We start from the raw sequence: 16,513 nt of genomic DNA on the forward strand, positions 1-16,513 counted from the left end.
TAGTAAAGATCATCTGTCTATGCTTAATTTGTAAGAAACAAAGCAAAAAAAAAAAAAAAAAACAGTATGTACCATTCCCAACATATAGAGGGCATCGAGATTTTCACATTCTACGCATCGATTGATGAAACTTCTAACATCTCCATTCATATCGTGCAATGCATCCATAGGGAACTCATCGAGCGAGATGCACTTATACACATTGCTGCATTCTGCTACCTCTTTTAACATCTTGCAACTATGAATTGAATCAAAAATATGTAAATCAACAAAAGAAAAAGAAAAAAAAAAGGTAAATTAATACATATACATATATTTTTATACGGAAAGACATGAAATATTCATTTCTCATCATACCTTAGTTTAACATTGAAATAGCTATTCAACGAAGATGTTGCAACTCGAGCCAAAATATGGGTGAGCAAATCCTTAGGAATAGAGTCTAGGTTGCTACTCATTTCAAGAAAATTGTATAAGGACGCTAATAAGTCTAAGTGTATATGAAATGTAAGTATGTTCAAATGCTTCACCAATACACACATATATATATATAGTGTGAATATTCTTCAAGTATTTAATTTTTCTGGATTATGTTACTCACATTAGATATGTCGAAAATATTATCCAAGTATTTAATTTTTCTGGATTATGTTACTATATTAGATATCCCGAATTTTGTGACTAAGATAGAAAAAGGTTTACTAATGGGTCAAAATAATCAAATTCGTAAATTGGATAATTAGAGTCAACAAAAATCTGAAATTGGAAACAATAGTAATTAGGGTCATTCACATATAGGTCCAAATGTACATTGCTAAATTTTCTTATTCACACACGAATTATGTAATTATTTCTTATATATACATGATTTTTTGCAAGATTATCATAGAATATATGTAATAAGCTATTATTGATGTAATATTTGTCTAGAATATATAATTCCATGGGTTATTATAGATTATCGCTATCATTTTAATTTCATTGTGTGTGTAGACTATTGAAACTTTTTAGTAATAATTGCACATCCATAATAAGATTCGAGCACGTTACTTCTTTAAATATATTTTTTGAACTCCATGATACAAATTCAATTTTATTTAAAAAGAACGCCTAATATTAGAGGTTTTTCGTGCATTCAATTGTAGCATCTACTCACCTAAGGGTTCCGTTGTTACTTATAATAAAATTAGATCATGTCGTAGCTTATGTCGACACATTAATATATATAAGATCAGTTTATTTAACATCATGATCACCTAACGGTTACATAATAAAATTAAAAGCGATAGTAACGTACTTATTACCTTTTGTTGACACAACGGTAGATGTTCTTAAATTGTTACAATCAATTTACATCAAATAATCTTATATGCCTGCATGATGTGAATTAACATGCTTAATTTTGTGCTAGAACATCAGCTATACATCTTTTGCACCTATTGATGATAAGTTGAAAAAAAAATTCATTTTGTAATATGACAATTATATTAGGGCCTATTATAATTAGATCTATCATCATATTGCAAGCACATAATTAATATAAATAATATATATTTATATATATATCTATATATCCACATTCGGCCTACTAAGTGTCCATTTATTTTCTAAATAAATAATTTCACTGATCGTTCTAATATTGGATAATGAGCTTCTTATATATACTTGTTTATCTAATAAAAATATATATATTTATTTAATAATAATAATAATATATATAGGCAGATGTTATCATACTTTTGTGATAAAAATGTATCTTTTTATTAAAACACATTTAATTCACTAATAATATTTTTTGTACATACTTATCAATAATATTTTATATTAAATATTCTAAATAGTATACCTTTTATATTAAATATTCTAATACATTTGTTAAATAGACCAAGAAAATTATTGGTATGGATTCATAAGGCCATTGAAAATTGGGCTTAATTTAAAAATATAATAAATGATCGATATTGAAAAATCCATCGACCCATTAAAAATAGAGCTGAAAGCGTGTTTCCAATAACATCATCTTAGTTGCACTGATAATTATATTTACGTAAATTATCTTTATTTGTGTGCTAATTATAAGAATCATTCTTGATAGCTAAAAAGCATGGATTGTTTGTATAATATTGTTGACGTTTTCGAAAAATGTATGTGTAGTTTTTCAAAAAGTATAGGTAATTTATGTAAATGATGTGAACGTTTTTTTTAATATATGTGTAATTTTTCATTATGCAGAAGTGACTTGTGTAAATTATAATTAACAAATTAAACTGATCACCCACTACAAAATTACATATAAGTTTAATAACAAAAAAAATCAAAAGATAATTTTTGTATTGTCGATTAATTACGTATATTTAGTTATATGAATATTATTTTGTTGCAATAATGAATGTATTATTTTGTAAAAGTTATTCTTAACGACAAAAAAATTATTAACAACACATATGTAGTGATAATCTAATAAAAATTAATAATTATATTATATTATTATCATAAATATGTCAATAATTATCTACATGAACACTGAAGAAATGTATTATGATATTAAAGTGGAACGACGTCATTTTGATGGTGAAGAACAAAGTTGGAGGGGGGGGGGAGATAAATCAAATAATATTATAGTGAAAGGACTTGGACATCTATTTTAATGTATAAAGAAAGTAAAGCAAATTCCACGCGCGAGTAATTACAATCCCTTCCCTTTCCCGTTATAAGTAGAGGCGAGCTGAGCTGAGCTGCGCTGCTTATATATGTAAATGAAATGAAGTGTTGTGTTAATATCTGAAGTTCCCCCGTTCCATTCCAATTCTTCCACAACCACCACCCCCGCCTCCGTCATCACCATCACCAACTCCTCTATTCTCACCAAAACCCAAAATTAATTAGCTGCATTACATTATTTATATGCAACGTTGGCTGTATATATATAATCATTAATTGCTTTTTCCTGATCATGTCATCGGAGCAAGTAACCCCACAGCCATTCCGGTGGCACTACTCCGAAATCAACGGTGGCAACTTCGAATTACGTGGCCGTACTCTCTTCTTCATCGTCGTGCTCTTCTCCATCATCCTTGTACTCACCCTTCTCTTCATCTACGCGCGGTGGGTCTGCCGCTTCAGCCCTCCTTCTCCTCCATCTCCGCCTCCGCCTCCGCCAGCCACCAATTCCCCCTCCCGATTGCCTAGAGATCCGCAGCGTCGACCCCGTAGTCTCGACATCGCGGCGGTCAACAGCATGCCCATTGTGCTGTACAGAAGATCGGCCAGCAGCGGCGGTAGCCGTAACGAAGCGGAGTGCTGTATATGCCTTGAGATATTCGTGGATAAAGAGAAGGTGAAAATGCTGCCGGAGTGCCGCCATTGCTTTCATTCAGAATGTGTGGACGAGTGGTTCACGGCTGAGTCGAGTTGCCCGCTTTGCCGCGCTTCACTCCGAGTAGATTCTCCTGTCTGACTCCCACTTCTCTTCTTCCCTGCTCTTTCTTCTTTTTTTTATTTTTTTTTTTGTGCGAACTAAACCAATCACAAAACAATTATATCAACTTGTAATTTATTATTTTATTTGAATGGTACATCAATCATAAAATAAATATATTACACTTAATATATAATTAGTTCAAATTCAATCAAATTAAATTGAGCTAAAATTTCTCCAAACTATGAATTAATTGCGCTACAAAGTTGAATAAGTGTTGATATTCTCAATCCTAATCTTAATGGAGCACGAACTACGTCCATCCAAAGAGAATGAATGGATACTATGTTCTTATCATAAATCCTTTAAATATTGATTGTGATCACATAATTTGAAGAGTATTTTAATATTTATTCATTATATTTGGCACTTTAGTATATCATCAGGAGATGATATCCAATCTAACAAATTGAAATTCAAAATTAGTTGGTATTTATCATTTTCAAGAATATATAATAAGGCTAATTAAACATTATCCGTTTTACGGGATATTTTTTTGTTTTTTTCATTCGTATTGATATGGAGCTGTATATTATCATACTCCATCCACGCACGACGAACTATTAAAATAACTCAATTTTATAATTGTCAATATATATAGGAGTTGGAAAGCTAGTTTGGAAAAAATTGAATACAATGCAATTGTCAATATCCTCATTGGTCCGGGTCGAGATTGCCACGCATCCGGATTTGTCTAAATTCAACATCCTACCCGAATCCGAACCTGAAAAATGAAGGGCTCTCTAAGAAAAAAAACATGTTTCGTTATTGAGTTAGTTCCGAATTAAAACTTTCAATACTTAAATCAGATGAGAGAAGTGATTAAAGTAAATGTATGTATGTATCATAAATGAGTGAATATTCCAAAGTATATGTAGATAGGTCCAAAATATCATAATATGAATGAAGCTATATGGTGATGGGGGTAAAAATTGCTCGAATTAGTGTTCTATTTCAAGATTTTAAAACTCAAAACTCGCCATGATCTTCATTTTTTTGAATCCAAAACGCACCTCATTAGAGGGATTCAATACGAATTTTCTCTTATTCGAGTCCAATTGCCGCCCCTACATATCGTCTCCTAATTACACTCCAAATGAACAAATACCATTTATGTGGCATGCTACTTTTTTGTCATCGCATACTCATTAGGGATTCTCTCTCTCTCTTTCATAAAGAATATAATAGTTTATTTCTTCTATAATTTTTTTTAAAAATATTATCTTTTTTCAATATTCTAAAGCTCAGCTACCAATACCTTTGCTATTTTACTTTGCAATATATTTTATTTAGTAATAAATATTTAATTTTAATTAATATTAAAAAAATTATATAAATAGAGTATGCCACAAATTACTAACTTAGAAAGATAATTTTGTAAGTGGAACAAAGATGAAAGTTAGTAAGTAACAAAAAGAAGACCAATTAAAGAAAGGGGTAATTACACCGTCTTTCTTGAAGTTTGGTGTGAACAAATATAAACTCCCTGAAAATTGAGAAATTATACCTAGTATCTTGATGATTATTTCTGTCTAACAAATAAATTATTATGTTAGTCGAAATTCACTAAATTTGTTGATATTAGCAAAAATATATATATAAATAAAATTAATATTTAATATCGATTGACTTATTACTCACTATTGTAGGTTAAATAAATCATGTATGACCAAAATATCTTAATAAAAATGAAGATATACCTACTCACATGCATTATCGAATAAAGATGTATATAGATTGTTTGGTCAGAAAATATTTATTTAACTTGCAATAGGTCAATATTCAATCATGAGTAAATATAAATTTTTATTCACTTTTTTGTTAATATAAGCAATTTGGATGAATTTTGATTAATAGAATGATCAATTTATCAGAAAAAATAAATATTAAGGATAATTTTCTAAATCAAGAGTTTATATATATAATTACACCAAATTTAAAGAAAGAACAATGTAATTATGTGTTAAAAGAAAAAATGATAGCAAGACTGAATTATGCGGTCTATAGAATCCTTCACGTTGTCGCATTTGGATTTAAAATTCCATGTTCAGAAATGTAAGACTGATTTGATGATCCAACTTATCTATAAGTGGACCAACTTTAAGAATCTAAACTTACCATAAAAAAGAAATAACAACTTCATCCCCATCTCTATTTAAATATCAACAATATTTTCTTCTCTAATAAAACAGAGAGATTGCCCAAAAATATTAGAGTTGGTTTTATCCAAAAACCCATTACATCGCAGCAAACATACTTATCAATTAATGGTTTAAATTTAAAAAATATTTATGGTTTTTGTTTCTGGCTCCTAATTACTCCCTTTTGGTCTCCTTCCCTTTTTACCTAATTATGTGATACTGTTTCTTTATGACTTTCATCAAAATCCATTCATTCATCTTTTCGCCCAACTTCTTCATCATACATTGCATTTAATCATGGTACTGTGTGTGTAATGTGTTTCTGTATATTTCACTTTATTAGTGAAATTAAAATGAAAAGATTAGTGGTAAACACGCAATTAAGTAAGCCTGTATAACTAATGGGGTTCATGTTCATCCAAATTTGTATAATTAATTTTGGATTAAGCTATATACATATTTATGTAGTTGATTTGTATTTGATGGGACAAAATGGAAAAGTGGATAGAGTCTCTAATGTACAAGTTAAGCTAACAAATGTTGTGTTTTGTGTTTAGAGGGCAAAATTGTAAATTTAGTCCTATAAAAATAAAAATAATTATATGTTTTACTGAAAGTGGGACTATTTTTAAAAACTTTTAAGTGTTGAACTATTTTTTAAATGGGCATAGAGTTACCAAATTTAGAGTGTGTTTTGCTGAAATTGTTTAAATGATCTTGTAAATATGTACAGATATATTTTACTAAATATTTATAAAATATTGAGTCTTATTTTAAAAATAAAATTATACAACTTATAAGATTTCAGTAATTATAATATTGTGTGATTAAAATTAAAAAAGTTTGTTAAACTTTTAAAAATAAATTAGTAACTCCTACATTTTCTTTTCTTAAAGATTTTTTTTATCATTTTATTTTTGAATTTGATGATAAGCTTCTCTTTCAAAAATGTACATAAAATTTTATAAGTTTTCAAGTTACAATATATTTTAAAGAGAGTTTGAAAACATCTTATAAAATCTCTGAAACGCTTATAGGATTTTGTAAATTATTGATAATTTTCTATAACAATAGATTTATAATACACTCAAAAATAAAATATGAGGAACTTACAAATCATTTGGAAAAAGTAAAATAAATTTATTATTTTTAGAATTTTGAAAACTTGTTGATTGATGATCTTATTAATTATAAAACTATTATTGGAGTCGTGATGTGATCTGAAATTTTAATCTTATAATATTTTCGGTCTTCATATTGACAATGCAATAGCTGAATAGTTAGGATGGAAATTATCCAACATTATAAATACAAAAAAAAAAATCAAAACTAAATCAAATTATCGATTTATTTATGCATACGCATCAAGATATAGAACAAGTAAATTTTCTTAATTAGGTTTTGAATTTTAGGTAACATCTCTTTTTTCCTTTTAAATACTAAGATTACAAAAAAAAAAAAAACCAAGGAGAAGAAAAAGGAAAAAGGAAAAAGCGTTACTGACATTTGAAGTTAAGCAAAAGTGCTCGAAATCTATTAACGTTTCTCAGTTTGCATCTTAATTAGTACGCCAATAAGTCTACGGTGCTTTGTGGATGTGGGACTCAAACCCAGGCCCATGATCAAGCCCAAGGCGGAAGCCACCTTGAGCCCGTAACTTGTCAAAGTAATTCCGAACCTCTTGTGCCACCATCCTCTGCATCATCGTCATCAGACACGTATCTCCAATCTCTACCGTCTCTTGTGTCATGTTTTCCTTACCCGCGGGTGATTTTACTAATTCCCGTCCCGGCGGCAAAAGGGTCAAAGTGAGCCCATCAGGCCCACAAAGGCCCAAACCCATCTCCCCGTCCGCCAAATTCTCATCACCACTGTAACTACTCTGCTCCATCGACACACGCGAACACTGCCTCTTCAACCCCGACTCCGACGACCCGCTCCCCGACTCATCAGAACTCCGCCGCCTCTCCAACACGTCGACGTCGTGATAATTCCGCTTTCTTCTGAGCGTGGAATTCCAATGATTCTTTATAGCGTTGTCGGTCCGGCCAGGCAAGATGCGGGCGATGGTGGCCCATCTGTTACCGTGCAGGGCATGCGCCTGAAGAATCAGGGCGTCCTCGGCGGCCGTGAAGGGGCGGTGCTGCACGGTGGGGCTGAGCTGATTGCACCAGCGCAAGCGACAGGATTTACCGGAGCGGCCAGGAATGGCGCTGCTGATGAGGGACCAGTTGCGGGGGCCGTGCTCCTCCACGAGTTTGATGAGAGCAGCATCTTCTTGAGGGTTCCAAGAGCCTTTAATCTTCTCTCCACAGCCAGCGTCGCCATTAACGTCCATAATTCTCTATTTCTCTCTCTCTCTCTCTCTTCTGAATTCTCTCTCTATATATATAAACATATACGTATAGATGGAGATGTATATATATATAGAATAAGAGGGGTTTTGATGATAATTGTAACTGTTGGGGGGGGGGGGGGGGGGTTGTTGGCATGAACCTGAAACTGCTCGCAAATTGGCGAAACCACTTCGATTTTGTTGGTTAATCAGTTTCGTGTGCATGTCCCTCCGCATCCATTTTCTTTTTATTTTTATTTTTATCGGAATATTTTATAGTTATTGGTAAGTAGAAATTGGTGATGATTGAATTAGGATAGGTGGGGGTAGGGTGGGGTGGGGGGTAGGGGATATATCGGAAAATGCGAAGGACGTTAAGGAAAACAGTTGAGATTACGACCCACAAACTGTGGCAGTTAAGTTTTTAGTATTTTTCAAGTCTTCCGTCTCAACTACTTCTTATTTGCATAATACTTCTCACTTCTCTCTCTGTCTCTATATATATATACTTTGTAATAACAAGAACATACATATGTTTGTAATAACAAGTAAATGCATATGTTAAATGAAGTTTTAATATAGTAATATATATTTTATATCGATATATTGATTGAATTAATATATTGTTCAATTTATTTATATATGATATGGTCATGCAATCAAGATATATTTATATATATCAAGAATGATTTTTATTTTCAGGTGATGATGTTTAAATTAGTGTGTGAAGAATTATAGCTTCGATTACTCAAACATGCTCACATTGTAAAGATATATTTTAATTTGGATTCCGTTCGAATAAATTATTATAATTTAAAAACAATGATCACTAATTAAATCACAAATGTAATAATTGATATAAGGTGTTCAAGTTCAAGTGAAGTAAAAATCTTGGCATAGTGTGAGAAGAAATGATAGTAAATTTTTGAAATTGTTAAAAAGAATAATTAGGTTAATGGTTGGTAGGAGGCGGGCTGCAAACTGTACGTGTTTGCAGTTAGGCATAGACATATGAATGTGTCGGGATGTATGGCATTCAAATGGGGCCGTTACAACTCATACAAATGTTCAGGGACCATTTTTTAATGATTTCTTATAAATGTCTTTTCTATTTTTGTCATAAAAGTAATAGCGTTTCTATTTTCCCTTATAGTTTTCTAGTAAATGCTCCAACGAATGTTTATATGCATCAAACCATGAGAATCCGAAATTGAGATTACTAGTGTCATCCTCGTTGGAATTGGTTGAATTCACATCATCTCACTCTTAGATAGCAGGAGAAATTCTAGGTTCAAATTACAAAGGGAGAAAAAAACAAAAGAGGGAGGTTTTATAATTTTGAAAGAAAGTTAGATGGGGTAATTGGTAATTTAGCATTTTGGGGGAAGATATAAATGTAAGAAACACTACAAAAAATGCACATTCCATCAAGCTAATTTAGTTTATTGAAGCAACTAATACTATTACATACATGAAAATATGCTCTAAGGGGAAAGAGAAGCATGCATTGGCCAAGATAATCCTGTGGTACCTTGCAATTCCTGTAAGTATGGCCATAGAAGTTTGCTCCAAAGACCAAAAGCCATACACATCCATCGTATTAGTATTCGTTGAAATGAATAGCACCAACTTTCCAAACTATATATGTTGTAGCAAACATAACTGAGCTAATAAACACAAACGAAAAGATGACGAGGAAAATGTCCATACCCCCTGGTACAATATCAATAGTCCAGCCCTGCTTTGGCAGCCCTCTTTTGCTGTCATCAAATAAATTTGTAGGCGCCTCAGGAAGGCCGGGCCGCTTTTTCCCCTTATCGCTTTCTTGTAGGGCCTCTAGCAATTTGCTCCCAAGCTGTGGTTTAGATGGCTTTGCCTCTGTGTAGCGGTTAAGTACCCTGGCTGCCCTAAGTCTTTCTCGTGCTGTTAAGGGGGATCTTTTCAAGGTCGGTTTTGAATTGGCTGACCCATTAAGTACTTCAGAAACCTCAGGTTCCGACCCCACTTCAGCAATCGGTTTAACTTCATCTTCTGTGGCTGAAGAGTTTATGTCGGAGATTTTAGCCGGGGAACCATCATCAGAATATGAGCCTTCAGTTGTTTCAGAGACCTTATCAGTAGTTCCTATGGCAACATTATCACCACCAGTAGCTGAAAGGTGGAATCTCGATCTTTTTCCTTCTGTACATTGTCTTAATCTAACTGGTCCTGAGGGCGAATTAATAGAAGGGACCTTCAGTAATAATATCCTAACATTAGTCTTCTTGACCTGCTGGTACTTAGCCTGCAACATGCGTCGACCAAGAAAAATCAGCCGGTATAGCAGCTCATAGTCAATGAGATACTTTTTAATATTTCTATATGGAAACCTATAAATGTCCAAGTAACAGCTGAGTTCCTTGATGCACATCCGTAGATTGTTCGAGGCGCTGCATATGTTAATGAATCAAGCAGTCATATCAAGGCAGCGTATTGTTACTAGCCATGGAGAATAATGCAGCATTTATGTCGGTCTATGAGTTTCTGGAAGCCCCCAGTTTTACACCAAGCATTCTAGTTCGTCTAACTTGAAAGCATTAGCCAGAAGTACAAGCAACACTAACCTATTCGAGTCTTATGTCACCAATCTATACAGCCAAGCCACAAATAACATGCCCTCAAGAATCTTAAAAGAAAACAAAAAAAAAAAAAAAAAAGAGTATCTCAAAACCTAGCACATAACTAGGTTAACAAGAAAACACTATTTTACCAGAGTGAATCTCCACACCTCTGAGTGTACCTCGAAGAGTTTTAAATTCCAGTTGTCACCCGAAGGAACTACTAGGCTTTTCTTGTGTTCTTTTGGAGCCCAGGCCAATTTTTGACCTACTATACAATCTTCTAAGGTTTCTAAAACTTCTCATACCACTTTATATTCAAGTATGGTAGACTCGAGACATTATCCTTTTGCAATATTTGAGCATTATTCTCCAAAAAGACAAACACCGTAGCGTGTACGAATGGATTCTGATATTGCAGAACTGTAAAAAAATTTAAGCTTACTACTATTTTCCATCAGAAAAGTCGTAAAGAAAAACAATAACATAGAGATAGAGGAAACTAAGGGTATATTAGGGCGTCCAACTTGTTTTCTTATTGGGGTCATTATATGAAATTCTTTAATGTTCAAAATACAAAAGTTTAGGACATGTTTAGTGGGGTATTTTTGAGTAGTAGGAATTTCTGGAATTATTATGTATCTTCACTTCAATCCCTAATTTCAATCTGTTCAGCATATATAAAGTTTAACTCAACCCAGACACAGACACCAAAACAGAAAGAGGCATAATACGAATGATCTGACTAAACCACTTTATTCTTCGTTTCAAATTCTATTGAAAGGCAAAGCCAGTGAATTCTATGGAAGCCCACTCCAACAAAATTCAAATGGACAGAGAACGTTCTTCATATACTTTAACAGAATCCACACACACACAGACTTACAGTGGGAGCAAAGCCGATGACTGAATTCAAAGAAACAGCCATTAAAGAGTTTGAAGATTGTGTCGTGGAAGCGGCAAACCATTCACAATCTGTCTCTCTATCGCTGTGAGAGAGGAAGAAGAGAGCTCCAAAGCGATTGTTGAGGGGGAAGGGGGGCTACTGCCTACTGCCTACTGCCTACTGGTAAATGGATGGTCCTCATCCCACCTCTCATCTCATATCTCATTTTATTATTTATGATGCTCCTTTTTAATTTCTTGGTTTTATAAATTCTGATTGGACGACCTCACCTTCTAAATTATAACCTAAAGTAGTATTATATAAATCCTAAATTCGACTCTTTTATTTGTTATTTTACTGTTGTGGAGTATGGAAGAAAAGGAATATGGAACATGTTGTGTTATAAATGACATTTTAAGAGTAATAAGTAACAGTTCATGTGAGATATTTTAAAGCGATACTGCAATAAATAAATTATGGGTCCACATCAAGATCGATACCAAAACCACAAAAAAAAAAAAAAAAAACAAAGAAAGAAAAATTCCTTTCTTTCTTTTTTTTCTTATTATAAATTATATTAACTTTTGCTTGAATCAAATCTAATTATAAAAGCATTCCTTATTTGAGATAACACAAATTACAATTAAATCACTTGACATTGAAAATGAAGTATTACAAATTACAACTAAATCACTTAACATTGAGAATGTGTTACTAATAGCACCCCTTGTATTATTATACGCATATTACAAAATAAAGCAAAGACAAATACCATTTTAACAATTGTATCGAGTTTTTTTAATGTTCGTTACCATCGGGCAATGTCATTATAATTTTCCAAAAAGTAATAACACTTATATTTAGACATAATGTCGAGAAGGGTTAATATAATTTCACTCACTTTTGGAGCAATATTGACTAAGTTGGATACAAGTTTTTGCAGAGGTCTCCACCAGTTCCTTAGATTACCAAAGAAACACGTCCTTTTTTCCTATAGAACTTGAATCATGTTAGCCTCGTCCCTGTGTTAACAATTTTGAGGTGTGGCCTATGTTCAGTGCAGCACAACCATACTTGTATGATCATCTTGAATTATGAAACATAACTGGTCGAATAGCAGCCTTTAAATCTTGATAGAATCTTTGCTCTGAGAACTTTGAGGCTCGTTTTCGGGCAGCTGCAGCCATCTCCAACCGCTCGGATTCAGGCATTTTAATGATCCTGAGGATCGCATCTGCATACTCTTGCACATTTTGGGCAAGAAATCCTGTTTGCTTCCCATCTTCTGGTGATACAATGTCCATCTTAGGGCCAGCGGAATTATGAGCTGAAAAATCAACGAAATTTGATTGTGAATGTGACAAATTCAAGGCACATTCCGTGAAAGATAGCAAGAATACTACAAGGATGGAATAGTGGACGGACCAATTGGTATGGCTCCAGAAGCCATGTATTCCACCACACTGATCCCAAAATGCTCGTCTGTCATGGAATGAATTCCTGCTGCAGCACCACCTAGCAGACGCACCAGTTCACTGGGGGAAAAGAAGAGGAACGGAAAAACAGGGTAAATAGCATGTTTATAGAGTCATAACATGCAGTGGATGTAAACAATTTGAAGAAAAAAACCTACATGCCTGAAAAAGGTGCTAAGGAAAGTGTAGAGATGTAAGAGCTACAGTAATTTTTAAAACATAAAAAGAAAGTCGTGGCTGAAGGTCCAACAGCAGCTACCAAGGATAGGATATGCCAAAATCTTGGACATCTCCAATATTTTTGTCAAAGTAGAAAGTATTTTACAATGGCACGTGCAGAAAAATAATTGACATGGTGCTCACATCAAATCAGGCCAACCTAATTCTTTCAACGATTAAACAAGAATATGCTTACACCGATTAAATACACACATGAAGACTATGTAACTTTCCTGCAACATGATCAGAATTTCCTGTTTAAAACAGTATATTCACAAGGCTGGAGTTGCAGCATTATTTGCTCAGACTCTTTTAAAGATGCAGCATGTGATGGTCCTTAATTAGATTGCACATCTCCCACGGCATGTTTTCACTTGTAAACAGTCAAATCAAATTATAATCGGATAGGATAGGATTTAGTCCAAACTACATATACAGAGAAATGCTAGAAACCTGTAGGGTACATTTTCATGGAACTCCACATCAGTGTCCACATTCAGCTCCCTAGCATGGTCCTTCAAGCATTGCAATCTTTTCTTATCTGCTTCATTTCTGCAACTACCCACAAATTGGAGCTTAGGTCTCGGTAGGTCTGCTTCCAACTCCTTTATGGCAACTGCAAATGCCTCAAGTTGAAGGCTATGCGCCTGGAAAGATAAAAAAGCATCGAATTAAGTTCTATCTTATCAAATCTTTGACTGACAAAGAAATGAAAATGATTGCATAAGCATGAATACCTTGATCTCATAAAAGGCTCACCTTCTCCGGACGAAACTGAGCCACAGAAATTATCTTTGCAGGGTTCATTGACCTTTCTAACGGTAGCTCCTATTAGGAAGCCAAATGTCAGCATTACACTAGCAGGAAGAGATTCTTCCGGAATAATCCAATGCAGGCACCATCCACATTCAGTAGTACTATTGGCTATTTTTTTGTTCCTCCATATGCCAAAGATGGATCCTAATGTATAGAAGGTGATGTAGGGACATAAACTTAAATTACAAAGCCTCCCCCTTTCTTTCTTCAAATAATCTTACCTCCCCTGTTTGCCCTCCCTTTATTTCCTAATGATTATAGTGTGTACTCAACAGGCAAATTCTTGGAGGACAAAAGTGATGATATACAAATTGAATCACTCAAATAAGTTAGAAATCAACATATAGAAGGTACACTATAAAATACAGACCTGAAGACCAGAAGTGTCACAGGGAGGATAGACAAGCTTAATACGAGCTGTAATCCCCCAAAGCTTCTGAATATGAGACTGCGTCCATGACGAATTAACCATTGCAACATGTGTACAAGAGCCTACAATTCCGTACATCAAGCTGAAAAGCTTATAATAGACAGCTTTGCACTGAGAGAAGAAGACACTTCCAAAGAGAAATTTCTGTCAGCTTCATTAATAGATTTCAAGAAGAGCAAAAGTAATACGAGTATAAAAGTTTACTGACTCGTTTCTTAAGTTCACAATTTCTTAATATCGTTAAACATCTTGTATGAAAATCAGAACAGATATCATAAAAGCAAACAATAACTCCATGACATGTCTCCTTGATAAGACAGTTTGGTTGGTGTAAACGGGAAATGAAAAGGAATGATGGGCTGGGATTTTCTCTGAACTTTTCACATTCAGGGGATAAAGGTAGACTCTTCAAGGGGTACATTTTGTGTGTGCTTAAATATACATATATATATATTCTTTCCTTCTAATAATTCCAATAGGTTATACACAACCTACCAAGGGAGTCATACACCAACCACAATATAAGTCAAATTTCACAAATAAATCAAGATCACAAAATGTCAAATCTTGCCGATGTGTGAAGCTTGATTAAGGAGGTTTCAGTGACAAGTCATAATACCTCTTAGCAATCATAGCATCATTATTGTACATAGAACTCCGTGTCTGAACCCGTGATAGCATGTCTAAACTAATTGTTGGGTAATGGGTGTAGGAAAGAACTTTACATCCAAACATGCGCGCGGCAGGATATGTAAAAGCATACCCACTGGTATCAAAATAATATAAAGGAGTAAATTTGCACAGAGCTTCCCATGATAGGTACACTGATCCAAGGCTTTGTCCAATCATAGTGAATCGAGGATATGTAGTTTCTTCAACCCATTTCCTCTTATGCAGATATACCACCTGCTAAAGCAAATTACAACCATAAATCCTAGACAGCAAACTTCTGGCTATAATATTGTAAAGTGAAACTTGGATGACCTGAATATAAAACAAAAAATGGGACAAAAAAGAAATACAGCAGAAAATCACTCTCTAGTCTCTCTACAAACCCATAAAAGAACCGCATACCTCTCTGCCCGTTATCAAAAAGTAGCAGTAGGAAAGAGCATGAAAGTTCCCTAAGACTGCTGATAATTACTAAAGTATGCCAAACATCTGTGGACATCCATCTAATCTAAGAGAGAGAATAAAGAAACACATCCAAAAACCAGAACTTTCTTAAGTTTGTTGATCATTTTCGATTCACATTAGACATATTACCTTCACTATCTATCTTCTACCTGTATGTATATCAGAACCAATGGACAACAATGCTATCAGCAATCAAATTTTCCAAATTGAAACGAAGCATTCTCATCTAAAATTAAGTCCATTCCAGCACTTCATTTAGCATAAACTAAAACCACTGCAAGCTCTAACTCACAGTAAAAACATCTCCCCCGTGAAGAAAACATGACTAGTCCACAATAATTGAAAAGTAAATACCTTGGGAAGGCGGATCAATTCGACACCAAAGTTATCACGCGCTCGAGCGGCGAGAGATTGAGGAGAGCTGTCGTGGTCGCCGGTGTAGATGACGCAATCAAGATCCGGAGACTCCTCTTGGACGGCTTTGACTGCGCACCAAAGAACACGCTCTCCTCCGCCGCCATTGGTGAATGGGTGGAAAAATCCCACCGCTCTTTTCCTGCTTCTCCGGCAATGAAATACAGTGGAGATAACTCTGATGATAAACGCGATTACTAGGGTTGCTAGAGGCAAAGCTAAGAGGAAGAGCCTTGACGCCATTTGAGCTGAGAAGCGGCCGATTGGGTAATAATAATAATTAATATGCACAACAATACCAAGAATTAAATTTATTCAATTAATTGAATCATTATTGTTTTAGTTTTCAGGATAGAATTGAATGCGTGGTTTCTACTGCAAGAAATAGATTTTAAAGTTAATTATACTTAGACACACTTCAAAACTATTAACTTATACTTTTTCTAAAGTTTTAAAATTTAATTTACACCTCCATAAAAAATTCCCTTTCTTAGAGTTTGAGCAAAAAATGTTATGTTAGGAAAAAAAAATTATATTAATTTTTAGGGTTACTCCTCATTCAAATATTTTTCATATAATAATTTT

At 33.9% G+C, this 16,513-nt stretch overlaps 3 protein-coding genes and 1 pseudogene across 4 annotated transcripts; 1 reads left to right on the top strand and 3 right to left on the bottom strand.

Moving 5' to 3' along the window:
• The first annotated feature begins 2,674 nt into the window (after positions 1-2,674).
• LOC148787610 (RING-H2 finger protein ATL66 pseudogene) lies at positions 2,675-3,571 on the top strand (annotated as a pseudogene).
• A 3,438-nt stretch (positions 3,572-7,009) lies between these two features.
• Positions 7,010-8,091, bottom strand: LOC105167030 (uncharacterized). The gene has a single exon (XM_011086586.3). The coding sequence runs from the start codon at positions 7,955-7,957 to the stop codon at positions 7,199-7,201; it is 759 nt and encodes a 252-aa protein (XP_011084888.1). The 5' UTR covers positions 7,958-8,091; the 3' UTR covers positions 7,010-7,198.
• A 1,285-nt stretch (positions 8,092-9,376) lies between these two features.
• Positions 9,377-11,637, bottom strand: LOC105167031 (uncharacterized). Its single transcript, XM_011086587.3, has 2 exons — positions 11,438-11,637; positions 9,377-10,238 (listed from the first exon to the last, which is right to left on the bottom strand). Exons 1-2 carry the CDS (start codon positions 11,477-11,479, stop codon positions 9,555-9,557), a joined length of 726 nt encoding a protein of 241 aa, XP_011084889.1. The 5' UTR covers positions 11,480-11,637; the 3' UTR covers positions 9,377-9,554.
• Positions 11,638-12,309: 672 nt separating this feature from the next.
• LEW3 (UDP-Glycosyltransferase superfamily protein) lies at positions 12,310-16,213 on the bottom strand. 2 transcript variants are annotated; one of them, XM_088882963.1, is made up of 7 exons: positions 15,869-16,213; positions 14,997-15,286; positions 14,318-14,504; positions 13,891-13,959; positions 13,585-13,778; positions 12,863-12,972; positions 12,310-12,764 (listed from the first exon to the last, which is right to left on the bottom strand). In XM_088882963.1, the coding sequence occupies exons 1-7, from the start codon at positions 16,169-16,171 to the stop codon at positions 12,520-12,522; spliced, it is 1,398 nt and encodes a 465-aa protein (XP_088739089.1). In that variant the 5' UTR covers positions 16,172-16,213; the 3' UTR covers positions 12,310-12,519. The 2 variants fall into 2 exon arrangements, with proteins under 2 accessions (XP_088739089.1, XP_011084890.2); XM_011086588.3 differs by having other exon boundaries at positions 14,997-15,283; positions 15,869-16,211.
• Between the last annotated feature and the right edge of the window lie 300 nt (positions 16,214-16,513).

This window comes from Sesamum indicum, linkage group LG7 (assembly GCF_026168435.1).
Source record: "Sesamum indicum cultivar Baizhima isolate 11 linkage group LG7, ASM2616843v1, whole genome shotgun sequence".
Lineage (NCBI taxonomy): Eukaryota > Viridiplantae > Streptophyta > Magnoliopsida > Lamiales > Pedaliaceae > Sesamum > Sesamum indicum.